The following is a 12,801-nucleotide window of genomic DNA, read 5'->3' as shown; positions in this document are numbered from 1 at the left end:
TAAAGCTGCTCCATCTCATCACCTGGACAGGGGAGAGAAAATATAACAAAAGGCTCACGGGTTGAGATAAAAACAGAGAGAGTTCACTCACCCGCTTCCATCACAGACTTGACTTGGGGAAATCAGCTTAATTTATTATCAAACCAGTGAGAAAACAAGAAATAAACCCAAATCTTAAAACACCTTCCTCCTACCCCTCCCTTCTTCCTAGGTTTAACTTTGCTCCTGATTTTCTCCACCACCTTCCCCCAATGGTGCAGGGAGATGTGGAATGTGGGTTGTGGTCAGTTCATCACACGTTGTTTCTACCCAATCCAAAGCTAAGCCTCGAAAGCTTGTGAGTGGGAGCCCTGAGATCACTGTCAGCCTTTTCCCAAAGCCAAGGGACTATCTGTGTGAGTATTGCCAGGAGTGTGTTGAGGCATGCACATCCCAGGTAACATGGCCAGGGGCTGGTACAAGCATTGTCATCTTGCTTTTTTCAGTGTCTTTGCTGGTTGCTGTTTCTTGGTCTGTGGGTAACTTGTTTCCACCTTCCCACTGAAGCAGCTGGCTCCTGGCACTGGTGTTCCCAGGACAGTGCACTGTGGTTCTTTGCATGTCCCAAGGTAAAAAAGAAAGTAATTGCCTGAGGGCACCAGCAGTAACTGTGAGACATAAGGCAGAACTGCCCTTGGCCCTCCAGGTTTGTTCTGTGTTTGGTATTGCAAGGACTGCCTTGACATCAGGGATTTTAATGTTTCAATCTGTTTCAGCAGAGCACGTTATGAGATGTCTGCTATGTGGAGCAGGATCATCCAATGGCCGAGAGCTGGCGGAGTCTCTTCCAAAGCTATTTTGTGTGTGTGATTTAGCACAGTTCATTCCATGCAGAACATGCTGTTCTGCATCCAGGCTTCCACGCTTTGAAGTGATTTTAGTCTATAGAACCTTTTTTTCTGTTTGTACATAAATTCCTCTATTCGGGAAGATGAAATCCTTCTCCACTTACAGCTGCTCATGCAGCTCTGACAGCAGCATCTGCTGTCTGCATTACAGAGGTCACAGTGCTTCCAGAACCAACATCTTACCCCACAGATCAGTAAGAATTTCTTTCCCCCTCACTTCTTGCCCCTTTTATAGGGTTGGTTTGGGTTGGTTTTTCTTTTCTCTGACAATGACAGAAAAGTTCACCTCTGGGACTGCTTTTCCAGCTCCAACTTTTCCCTTTCCCTACCTTATACCTCGGAAACACAGATTTGGTTTGTCAGCCAGGGGCTCTCCTACCTACGTGCCACCGGGGAGGTTTATGTGGAGACTGCAGTCGAGAGCCGGCGCTTACGGAACACGCCGGTACGAGGTGGCGGGGCCGAGCCGCTGCTCGGGCGGGGCGCTCCGGCTGTGCGGCGGGTGGAGGCCGGCGCTGTCCTTGGGGTCTCTGCGGAGCCCAGGGAGCCGGTGCCGCTGCCCGGGCCGCGCCGAGGTGAACCGGGGCCAGGGAGGTGTCACTGCGGTGCCTGGCAACGCCGCGGGCCGCGGCGCTTGGGGGGCCCGGCGCGGCCTGCCCTGCCCTGCCCTGCCCGCGCTCAGGGGGGGTCCCCCTTGAGGGGGCCCCGGCAAGAGTGGGGGGCCCCCTGCGGGGGTGCCGGGGTCCCCCCCCCCCGGAGGGTGCGGGGTGACGGTGGCAGCGAGTGTTTCCCCGGTTGTCGGCTCCCCGGGCGGGGTGAGGGGCGGGCAGGTGGGCGATGAATGGTTTCAGCACCGAGGAGGACAGCCGGGATGGGCCTCCCGCCGCCCCCTTTTACGGCCAGAGCTGCTGCCTCATCGACGACGGGGACCGCTGTGTGCGCCCCGCCGGCAACGCGTCCTTCAGCAAGAGGATCCAGAAGAGCATCTCGCAGAAGAAGCTGAAGCTGGACATCGACAAAAGTGTGAGTTGTGGGCACCGATGAGACCCCAAGGACACCCCCTCTATGGCCCGGCCGCGCATTGCGGGGAGGCCGCCGGCGGGAAGTTGCTGCCCTGCCAGGCGCGCTGAGCCCTCCCGTGGCCTCAAGGGGGGTCACTGTACCCCAGGAGCCGTGGGGACACGGGTGCGATGCTCTGCTGGGTGAAGGCGGTTCGTCTGTACCGCGTTTTCCCATCGGCAGCGTTACCACGCTGGGGCTCGGGAAGAACGTGCCGGGGCGAAGTCACGGCTGTTCTCCTTGGTTGTCTCCTGAGGGTTAATGAAGCAGCGCTGAAAACGGTGTTTGAGGGGAAGCTTTCATGCGGTGGGGAGCACATAGTGATCGGGGGAGCGAAGGGACCTTTGCTTCGGAGGTAATAGCTCGGGTTTAATTTCGGTTTCGTATCGAAAGCCGCTGCTGCAGCTAGGTGGAATCAGCGGAATGGGTTGCTGTTGGAGTTCGGGCTCACTGGCGGTATTCTTTTAGTTGCTAAGAATTCCTGTTACCCTAAGGCAGGTTATTACCGCGTCTGATGGCAAAGTGAGGTGTGCTGCCTCCTCACCAGGGCACCTGCACGCTTGTTGGCTGGTCGGCACTGAGCAGCTCGATTTGCTGCTGACCCCTTAGTGACATTAAGTGACAGCTGTCAGCTCAAGATAGAAACAGGTCGCTTGCCAAGTAGAGAAATAGGTAGAGCAAAGCAGACTGTCAAAGAGTACAGAAGGAATTTCTCCGAAGCAGCTCAGTTAATGGAGTTCTGCTTTTCTTATCTGATCTTTGAAGATTAAAACCATTAAAATAAGAAACAAAAAGGTGAAGTTTTGTCTCGAACTGTTTGGCAGGTTCCCTGCTTGGTTCTGTTTCTGACAGCCTGAATGCATCACATCATGGGAAGAGAGTGACTCGATTTGAAATAAAGTCTTATTAAAACCCAGATTATTTCTCCTGGTTGTAGTCCTCAGCAGATTTGTCTAGTGGAATAGTAATTTCTTTCACTCTAGGAATGATTCGTTGTTGACAGATGTAGGCTTTAGAAATAAAGAGGAAATCAGACTAGTAACTCAAAATGAGGGGAACATGTGAAGCTGTCTGCATAAAGCGATTTTAAATATCAGGTGTCTGTGGCTTTTGCCTGACAGGTACCAAGTAATACTGGTCATTTGTGGTTCTTGTTTTTCTATATGCTAAGTTTAGTGAGATGTTTGTTAAACAGGGGGTTCTGTGGCAGGCAGGATAAGCTGTAGGAGACATTTTCTTTCGGTTTGTTTGTTTGAATTGAGGTAATTACCTAACTTCTATGTGGTTTAGATTTTAAAACACTTGCATTAATAATCTTCTGTACTGTTCAAACCAGAATGTTCAGAAGTGTAGCTCAGAATAATGTTTTTCTTGGTAGTTACCTGGTAGTAAGTTCTGAAGCAAATGCTCTTCCTCCACACAATTACCTGGTTTTTTTTTTCCTGACATAGAGTTGCAACCATAAAAAAGAAATATATTATCTGCAGAGATTGAGCTGAAGCTCTCCAGTCCTTCATTTACCTTGCTTTTCATGTTTGTAATGTAAATTATCTCTAACTCAAGAGGGCAATATCAGGCCTGGGCTTTAAGATGAGAAATTCCTTACCGTCATGAGGCAGGCAGTCATACCAGTCACCTGTAATGGTGCTATGGAAGTGGCTGCTGTTGAATGCTGTTCTGCAGTACCTGGTTTGATTGCTTTTTCACCGCTTCTGGTCCTTAGGTGAGGCATCTGTATATTTGTGATTTTCACAAGAACTTCATCCAAAGTGTCCGAAACAAAAGAAAAAGGAAGACAAGTGATGATGGGGGTGACTCTCCTGAGCATGAAACAGATGTCCCGGAGGTTAGTAGTTGTCAAGTGGGTGTAAGCTGCTTTTGACCATGTTGAAGTTTCTCTTGGATGTTTTCATATATCACAAAGCACTGACATTTTAAATTGCAGCTCCACTGAAACTGCTGTGGAGTTGCTCTCACTTTTAAGGGATACTTTTATTCAGATGTGTGAAAATGTCCCAGTTTTCTTCATTTCTGTGTGAGTTCTTTCCTCATGTAAAGTTCTCTATAAAAAGAGGTGTAATAAGGTAACTGCACAGCTTCATTTATGTACTGCTTCCAAACAGAGCTGTTAAAGCAATATTGGATACTAATTCTTACTTAAAAGTAAAGTATTTTCAGTGGTGACTGAGGCCCCGATATGGTTCTTTGTTACCTTCCTATGCATTGTTTTGCAGGTACACTAGAGGATTCAGTAGGTCACTCTCTCCATGTTTGGGTAATTGTTATCCAGGGATATTTAGCTTTTCCAGACCTTTGCATAGATGGGATTTTTGGCACTAATCAAAACAACCCTCAGATAATCTGTAACCTCTTTATTTGCAGGAAATAGGCCTGGGGGAGGTTGTCTGTGTTGCAGAACTCTCGAATAACCTCTTCCTGTGTGCCACTGTGTGCGATATTTGCTTTGGTGATGTTTCTGGTACTGCTAACATGGCAGAAAGTTGCCCAGAGGTGATGTTCAGAGTTCTGGCCACCTCAGCAGAGCCCTCTGCTGGAAATGCCACCTCTACTGACTAAAAGCAGTTTAACTGGGGGGGGGGGGGAAGCCACCAAAAATCGCCTTGCGGCAGAGCCTTCCCTTGGCTGCAGAGCTCTGTCCACACTCCTCCGGTGTGGAAGCGTTGAAGGAATAGCAAGTTTTTGGTTTGTTTATTTTTTAAGGATACCTGATTTTTGTTGTAGCTGTTTGTGTTTCCATTCTAAAAGGTTCTCCATCAAACCTTTCCTATACAGGCTTTATGTTAGTTGCCAGGATGATTGGTGAAGACCTAAAAATGTTAGTGCTGTAGAGCATGCGGGGTATTTGGTGGTTAAAAACTGAGGGATGCACGTCACCTAACTGATCAGGGAGCTCTGCACTGTGTCAGCTTTAATGTCAGTTTCTTCTTAGTTTTCAGCAGAGATTCCTTTTGTCTTTGAAACACGGCATTTTCCACATGATTTTCATCTTCCTTCCTGCAACCTCCCCCAGCTTTGCTTTTAAACTGTGCACTTCCCATTTAAGTATTTGAATTTCATTTCTTCCCTGTCTCTGCACTCTGTTTTATGTCAGAAGCCATTTGTTCAGTGCCTGCTAAATTGATATTTCATGTGTGAGCTTTTTCAACCTTGTGGGAACAAAAAGTTCCTCTCTGCTTGGAGGTTGCAGAGGTGTAATTGAGAACAGAAATTGGCCAGCAATTCTGTTGACAGCATGTGAACCAGAACAAAATTTTCTATTTCCCTGAGGCTGTTTTGGTCCTTCAGCATTAACAGATACAAAATATACTTAGATTTGTCAGTAAGGCAAGCTGATGTGGTGCTGAATGCAGGCAGGGAGGAGTCCTGTTGGGGAAGAAAGCATTATTTTTATATACCACAACATTTCTGCCTGATAACAAGCAAAAGGTGGTGCTCATCCCCTCTTCTCTGCATCACTTCCAGGTTGACTTATTCCAGCTCCAGGTGAACACCCTGCGACGTTACAAGAGACATTATAAGTTGCAGACTAGGCCTGGACTCAACAAGGCTCAGCTGGCAGAAGTAAGTGATGACAGAGAGAGTGTTATCTTTATTATTAAAACACTTTTTATCTCCTCTGCTCACGCGCTTATTTTGTGGGCGCTAATGCCTGTAGTGACTCTCGCTAGTACGTACCATGTGCTCTGCAGAACGTTTCAGGAGATTACACCAACAGAAAGCTGTGTGCTTGTTTTCACCTGAGACAGTCATGGAAGACATGGAAGCTGGCTCTTGAAAGTATGTTTTAGTAACTTGCTGTTATCTGCTTCCTTTCACTCCTTGTTCATAGGCACAGTCTGTTACCTTTAGAGTGCAGAAACAACCTAGTTTGCAGTTGCCAGGGTGTTAGCTGAAGATGGCTGTTCGACTGAAACTGAGACTTACACACTACTAGTCACACCCTGTTAGTTTTTCTTTCCTCACAGGCACTTGAACTGGTTGGAATTGCTTATTATTAAAGGCAGAATCCCTGACCATGACTTCAGATTCCTTATTTCCTCCCTTGTCCTGATGTCTTATGATTCTGTATTAAGTCAATAAAAGGCTCTTTCCTTAAGGGCCTCTACTGCTGCTTTCTCACCATATGGGGTACTACTTAAGAAAGGACTCTCTGTATCTCTCTGTTATTTGAGCTAGTTGTGCTGGTGTGCATCTGCTCTGCTCTCTTTCCTGACTTGATCTGAAGGCATTCAGTGGGAAAAGTCTTCTCTAAACTGTAAAAGTGAAAAATCTGTAGTGGTTACTGAATGGTAACAAGGTTGATTTTGTAAGCTGAGGCTGTCACAACAGCCCAAAACTGTTTTGCTTTAAAGACAAAAGCCAGCAGACCAAAAAAGACAGCAAGATACTGTCTTGCTCTCTTTCAAAGTCAGCTAGGGCATGAATATACAGAATACAGCAGATGTGTAGTGCATGTAGGAGTAAGTTAAGTGGAGCAGGGTGGGTGTATGTCCTCAGTAGTAGCTCTGATTTGTCATGTTCTACCTAACCAGTTCATTGTCTCTCAGCTACCTCCTGCCATGAAGGACTACTTACTTAGGCAATTTACCATGAATGTGCCCAGGAGTTAAACAAATAAAGCTACTGTGCAAGCAGAAAATAAAGGGAGCCTAACTTCAAGTTGTCACACACTTCCCAGATTTCCTGTGAAGTCTGAGCAGCTTTGACCCTACGCTGGATCCTCGTCCAGCTCCCATGCTTGAATCACTGCTGCCTGAGGCTCTTAGACTCCTGCTGCTACCCCACCGTAAGGAAAACTCAAACTTCCATAAATCTTCTTGGAGTGACTTATTGCTCAGCCTGCATCAAAATCCAGTTTTGGAGCTGTGTTGGGTATCAAGAAAGAGCTTCTTCCGTATGAGAAGCAGATCTCATCCAGCTCCATATTTTCGACATTCATTTTTTGAGGAAAAAGCAGCTAATTGTTCAGGGTTTATGCCAGTGCCAGAGAGGGGTAGCCCTAACCAAGTCCTAACCCTCCCCTTGCAAATCCCCTGGTGTTCCTCTCAGTGAAAACTTATCCGATGCATTTTCCTTTGGATTCTAAAACTTTGCTACATCTTGTTCACACATCAAAGCGTTTGAGTATTTCTGACACTCTCCTTTAGAATACTGAGCTGCAGGGAGAACTTGCTCTCCAGATAATCTTGGCACGAAATGTCACTTAGGAGAGGCCACACTGCTTTGGCAGGAGGACGTTCTGGCTTCCAAATTTCACTTGTAGGTTGGCTACAAATACTGCTGACATAGCAAAACTGTGTTGTGTTCATAGGCACATTCCAGCTGTAAAGAGAGAGAGGTAAATGAGGACTGACAGTTTGAATTGGTGCATGTTTGACTAGAAGTATATTACGCTCAGTGGCCATAAAATCGTTTTTGGAAAGTGAAGAGAAACCCTGTTCTGATTATTTCTACTTTTTAATGTCAGACTTTCTGTCTCTTTCCATGTTGTCCTTCCAGACTGTCAGTCGTCACTTCAGGAATATTCCTGTGAATGAGAAAGAGACGCTTGCATATTTCATCTATATGGTGAAGAACAACAAGAGCAGGCTGGACCAGAAATCGGAAGGTAGCAAGCAACTAGAATGAAGATGAACAAGACTTGGGATAACAGAGACCTTGAAGGAACAGATGGTATTGTGCGTTTTAGGTATATAAAAACTGCTGAAGTATATTGTAAATTTTTTTTTAAATGCAGTAAGTCTGGATGACAGAAAAAGCTATAGACATTGTTATCAGGAGTGTTGGGAAACACGTGCCCAGCATGTTTCTGAAGACTTCTTCCCCTCATTTCAAAGTCACATTGGAACAGAGAAATGAGGATAATGCAGAAACCAAGTAAACCCATAGGACTGTGGAGTTTGTCAGCTCAGTGTTCTAAACCATTTCTGGAAATCTGCATCTCAGTGCAATTCAGATCACAGATGGAATTTTCCCACTGAATTCAGACTGCATCACAAGCCACCACTGCAGTTTGTCTTGGCCGAGGACTGGAACAGCAACAGAGATTAAATCCATTATTGAGTTGCATGGGCCAGAAGTTTGCCTGAAGTTTGCTCCCCACCTGCACATGGTCTGTCCTGCCTTGAGTCAGTGCTTCAAGTCCCAATCTTATACAGCTGCTCCAGCTCACCAGATCTGCTCCCGTGAGCTCCACTAGTGTGAAATTGATTTATTTTTCTTTAACCATGCTTCCTCCCACCCCCTTCTGACATGGATGCCAAGCAATTCTCTGCAATCTCTTTTTCTAATTTCTTTTATTTCAGAGCTCACTAATTAATTGTCTGTAAGTATTTAAAAACTTCTGCTTTTCCTCAGAATGCGGTATTAAGGCAAATACAGCTTATCTGCTGGGTTTGGTCCTGTTGGTAGAAATGCTCATTTAATTCACTTGTGCTCATTTCCTTTGTATTCAAGGCTCAGTGATGGTAGGTGAAACAGGGACATCTGTCTCTTAATCTCTGTGTCAGATCAGGTATCAGTCACAAATGAATTTTATACTGAAGATGCTCTTCAGCAGGTGTCACAAAACTGCTGTCGATCAGTGGGCTCAGCAGTCTCCTTTGGTAAAAGCAGACTTATGCTGATGGGTGTAGTACCATAACTGGGAGAGTGACCTGAGTGGAGCATGATGCATTTCATCTTTCTTTGCAATGGGCAAGAAGTATCAAAGCATTTGCCTTTTATGAGCATCACATGTGCTTTCGTAAGAGCTGTGTGAGTGGAGGATGCTGGTGCTCTGTAACTGGGCACTGTAGGAGGAGATCGCTCTGATATTGTTATTTAAAGCCAAGGTGTCCTTACAAACAATGCAGTGGTTTTTTTGGCAAAAGGAGCTTATGAAAGTGTTGGTTGTGACTGACTGTTCTCCAGTGACCTCAAGTCTCTTCAAGGGGATGTCATAATTTAAAGCACCACTCTTTCTTGCTGTTTTGATGTCTCCATTCTGTTATGAGATGCCAAGACTACACATAGAGAGTATATTCTCAACAAGCCTTAAGCAACGAACTGAACAGTAGAGAACTTTGGCTAACATTTTCTCAATGGCAGGTTTTACTATTCTGAAACTGGATGAAGCTTTGTTGAAGAGCTAAATACACACCATGATTGCAGCTCAGTGCTGCTTCAGAAGGTATGAAGGGTTCACATGGTGAAGCTCTTGTTGAAGCTTTCCCAGGGTCTCTTTAAAATTCAAGTCATAATTTAAAGCAAGATGTTCACATCAGCTCTGAAGCATTTGCTAATACTCCAAAAATGTGTTCAACAAACTTTGACATGTCTCAGTCCTGTGTCGTAGGCAGAAATACTCTTGTTATGGTACACATCCCATTTGTGAAGTTTTGGAGAGTGTGATTGTTTCAGCATTTCCTTGTTCAATCCAGTATGGATTTTTAAGAACATAAGACAAGAGAGAGGTTCAAGGAATGAGGAGAGAATGTCTTTTGTCGGTATTACGTGAATGTTTAAGAAGTTCCTAATTACTGGTCCTTTCCTTATAGAAAGGGTGGAGTAATTCTCACATCAGTCACCATGATCTGGCTTCTCTCATTCAGGACAGATAGCTAAGAGGGTTCTCTGACTGCATGGGTGATCATCAAAGTGCTCGTGTAATCAGAGGATATTACTAAGGGAAAATGAGTTTCTGAGGTGAGAGGGTTATGCCTCGTTGTAACTTCTAGACCAAAACTGTAAAAAAATGTAGTTTGGGATTTACCTTCTTTTTTTGTTGTATTTTGTTTTCTTTTATTCCTAAGAGTAAATAAATCTGTTGGGGTGTTTTAGCAGCCAGCAGCAAAATGGTTCATTTCAAGGAAATACGGTGGCAGGTTCCATCTGTTCAGGTGTATTCACTGGAATGCTTTTGTGCAGAGATGGTATCCAGGAAACTTATTTTTATTTTCCTTAAAATAGTCAATTGATGTGAAATGTGATCCTGTTGGGTCACTCTTAAAGCAATTATACCTTTTTTGGGAAGAAAAATGAAATTCTTAGTGAAGTGTGATGATGAAGAGATGTTTACCAGCCATTAGCAGTTGTTTATAAGGTGGAAAGCTTGGAGGCAAGACACCAAAGAAACAAAAGAATCTTTGGCTGTCGGACCCCACAGCCTTATAAACCCTTGCAAATGCCTTATTACCTTGTTCTCAACTGAGCTGAACGCCTTGAGCAAAAAGAAGCCGATGTCTTGTTGGAAGGGTTAGCCACTCTATGGCTCCCATGCTATGAACTGAAATCACACATCAATTCAGTAGCAATATCCATGTTCAGGGTGCCTGTGATTCTTGAAAAGCATTTAGTGTCTAATAACCAGAAAACGTAACAATGCAATTGTCGTTCTGTATGAAACCATGCTGTGTATTTGATTCCTTATGCTGCATGCCAATTAAACAACAAACGACTTTCCAACTTCTTTTTGGTTTAAACTTCAAAGTAAATGTGTTTGAACCTCACACTTGTGAAGCCATGAGGTGGGACATTTGCTCAGCACTTTTAGACGTGACTTGTTGGAAAGGCGGAAGACCCAAATCGCTTTGGCTGGTATGATGAGTTTGTTTTTCCTTTTACATTTTTGCTTTTCACAAATGGGCCTTAAATTCTGTCTAGCTTTGAACCATGGAGCACAAGCCTTGGGGGCATGGAGGATGACCAGATGTCATCTTCCATTTCTAATAGTGGAAGCTTATTTCTTACAAGCCTGCATAGGTGACATTCACCCTGGGGCAGAGGAATCGTCTTTGAAGCTCTCCAGCCATTACAGAGCCTAATTCAATTACATTGCCTAATTCAATTCTCATTGAAGAGTTGTATTAACTTCATTAGACTTCCGAATAGATCCAAAGCCATTAGTATGAGATCCAAATAATGCAGAAACATCTCTTCTGGGGTTAATTCCATCCTGTATGCTGACCCTCTGCTCACTTTAAAGGAAGAAGAAGAAATCATTGCTGGTAGTTATCGGCTTGAGCTCAACTCGAGGGAGTTGGAAGCATGTGAAGACTCGAGTCGGTGGCAGTCTGATGGCTGAAAAGTGCAAATCTATCTGAGGAGGCTGTATTAGAATGCAGGGTCTGAGTTTCTGCATTGCAAAGAATATTGTATAACATGAAGTAAACAATGGCATTAAAAGTTAATGTTTCTTTTGCCAGGCACTTTAGATGCTCAAGCCTGAGAAAATCAGAGTGGGCAGGTTTGTACCTCTTGTCCCCAGTACTCTGTTGTCCTGGTTTTCCTTAGTAATGTGGCTGTAAACCACTAGATGCCCTGGTGTGCAAGACTTGACCACAACACAGCAAGTCTGGCATTTCAAGTTAGTTTGAAGTGCAAGCTGGATTCAGAGAGGCTTTGAAAACAAGAGCCACAATAACCCACAGTGAGTGTGTATTTTCAAGGGGGTCATGTTGGCACAGAGATGAAACAGGACATGGCCCACAGAGAGACTGAACAACAGTTAGCAGTGTGGAGGAGGATTTGTTCAGTGTTAGCTCTTGTAATGGATGTTTTATGAGAGGGGAAGAAGGGGGGAGCTGTGCACTTTACATCTTTTGGTTGAGCCAAATGTAAATACCAATGGGAGAGCTTCAGCAGTAACTGCAGTTGGAGGGGAGAGAAATGGTCTGCTGAGGGACTGTTTATTTAAATGTGCAGATCATACACTTCCCTAGAGCACTAGAGTCACTTTGCCTGTACAGTTTAAACAAGTGGGCAATACAAGGCGGCCTCCTGTACAAAAGGAGTCCTTGTATTGCCCCAAGTATTGACTGAAGAGTCCTAAAGGTGAAGGAATGTTATTGATGCCTCACTCCTCTTGTCACTGCTGCCCTTTAACCATCTCTAGCTTACCAAGTCAGGGAGTTCTCATGTTCCACTTTCAAAGTGCAGATGAACTGTTAGGATGTAAGATACTCCTTGCACTTTTCACAGCTATCCCTGGTCTCGCGGGTTGGACTTCCTGGTGAACACAACTGTTTGGAATGAATTGAAGCGTGGGGAAAGGGGGAGGCTCCTGCCTTAAACCTGAACTTCCCTTGCAAGCGACTCTGCAGCCACCCTGTGCATTAGGAGGCTCAAGGAGCCCTTTAGCTGAGCCCAAACAGGGCTGGGTTTACTCCATAGCTAGTGTGCAAGGGAGGTGAATAGCAGGTAACTTGCAGCGTGGCTTGAAGTCTTTCAGCAGGCTTACCAGGAGAGAAAAACTGTTCCCTCTTCTGTTTCTGGCCTCCATGTGTTGTGCTGATTTTATGCCAAATGTTTTGGACACCTTGTATTTTTAACTGTGTAATATAGCTATGTATTGTTAAAGCAACTTAGTAACTTATAGCAAAAACTGTAGAACTCATTTCTCTGAGGTGTAGGAGATGTCCTGCTTCCACTGTGTATGAGACTTTAACTCTGTACTGTCTGACAAAGATACAATGCTGAATTTCACTTTAATAAATGATCTATCTAGCAACGAGGCCTACATTCCCTTCTCTTTGCCTTTCTGCCCTTACCGCTTTCAGCTCCGGAGCTGATGGAGTTCTGCTTTGCATGACCCTTTTGTGCCAGGCTCTTCTAATTCACCGTCATTTCCCACCTCCCCAGGGCTGGAGGATTGCAGACACAGAGGGGAGCAGCACTACTGAGTAGGGGATGTCAGGCCTGAAGCAGAAAATTCAGGTGATGGGGTATTTTGTGACAAACCTGTGTGGGTTGTGCAGATATAAATCATGGGGACATTGAATGCCACTGTAAGAGCTCGCAAGAAAGAAGGAGGTTGTTAGAGAGCCACATGAGCTTGCATTTTGGGGTGTTGGGC

At 45.0% G+C, this 12,801-nt stretch overlaps 1 protein-coding gene across 3 annotated transcripts; it reads left to right on the top strand.

The window, feature by feature from the left end:
* The first annotated feature begins 1,516 nt into the window (after positions 1-1,516).
* Positions 1,517-12,456, top strand: SAP30L (SAP30 like). Of its 3 annotated transcripts, none has more exons than XM_057412101.1 (4): positions 1,518-1,910; positions 3,670-3,792; positions 5,430-5,528; positions 6,515-6,646. In XM_057412101.1, exons 1-4 carry the CDS (start codon positions 1,725-1,727, stop codon positions 6,575-6,577), a joined length of 471 nt encoding a protein of 156 aa, XP_057268084.1. In that variant the 5' UTR covers positions 1,518-1,724; the 3' UTR covers positions 6,578-6,646. The 3 variants fall into 3 exon arrangements, with proteins under 3 accessions (XP_057268085.1, XP_057268084.1, XP_057268083.1); XM_057412100.1 differs by lacking the exon at positions 6,515-6,646 and adding an exon at positions 7,467-12,456 and having other exon boundaries at positions 1,519-1,910; XM_057412102.1 differs by lacking the exons at positions 3,670-3,792; positions 6,515-6,646 and adding an exon at positions 7,467-12,456 and having other exon boundaries at positions 1,517-1,910.
* Positions 12,457-12,801: the final 345 nt, after the last annotated feature.

This window comes from Pezoporus wallicus, unplaced genomic scaffold (assembly GCF_028554395.1).
Source record: "Pezoporus wallicus isolate ANWC-B61680 ecotype Strahan unplaced genomic scaffold, APGP_CSIRO_Pwel_v1 contig_6354, whole genome shotgun sequence".
Classification (NCBI taxonomy): domain Eukaryota; kingdom Metazoa; phylum Chordata; class Aves; order Psittaciformes; family Psittacidae; genus Pezoporus; species Pezoporus wallicus.
The sequence above is the reverse complement of the archived record's forward strand: the minus strand, read 5'-3'. Positions and strand labels throughout refer to the sequence as shown.

Bases quoted from the DNA above. Each gene is read 5' to 3' on its own strand.
- SAP30L (XM_057412100.1), top strand. From the start codon at position 1,725: ATGAATGGTTTCAGCACCGAGGAGGACAGCCGGGATGGGCCTCCCGCC. The intron at 3,793-5,429 runs GTTAGTAGTTGT...CATCACTTCCAG, and splicing joins ATGAAACAGATGTCCCGGAG to GTTGACTTATTCCAGCTCCA. The intron at 5,529-7,466 runs GTAAGTGATGAC...TTGTCCTTCCAG, and splicing joins ACAAGGCTCAGCTGGCAGAA to ACTGTCAGTCGTCACTTCAG.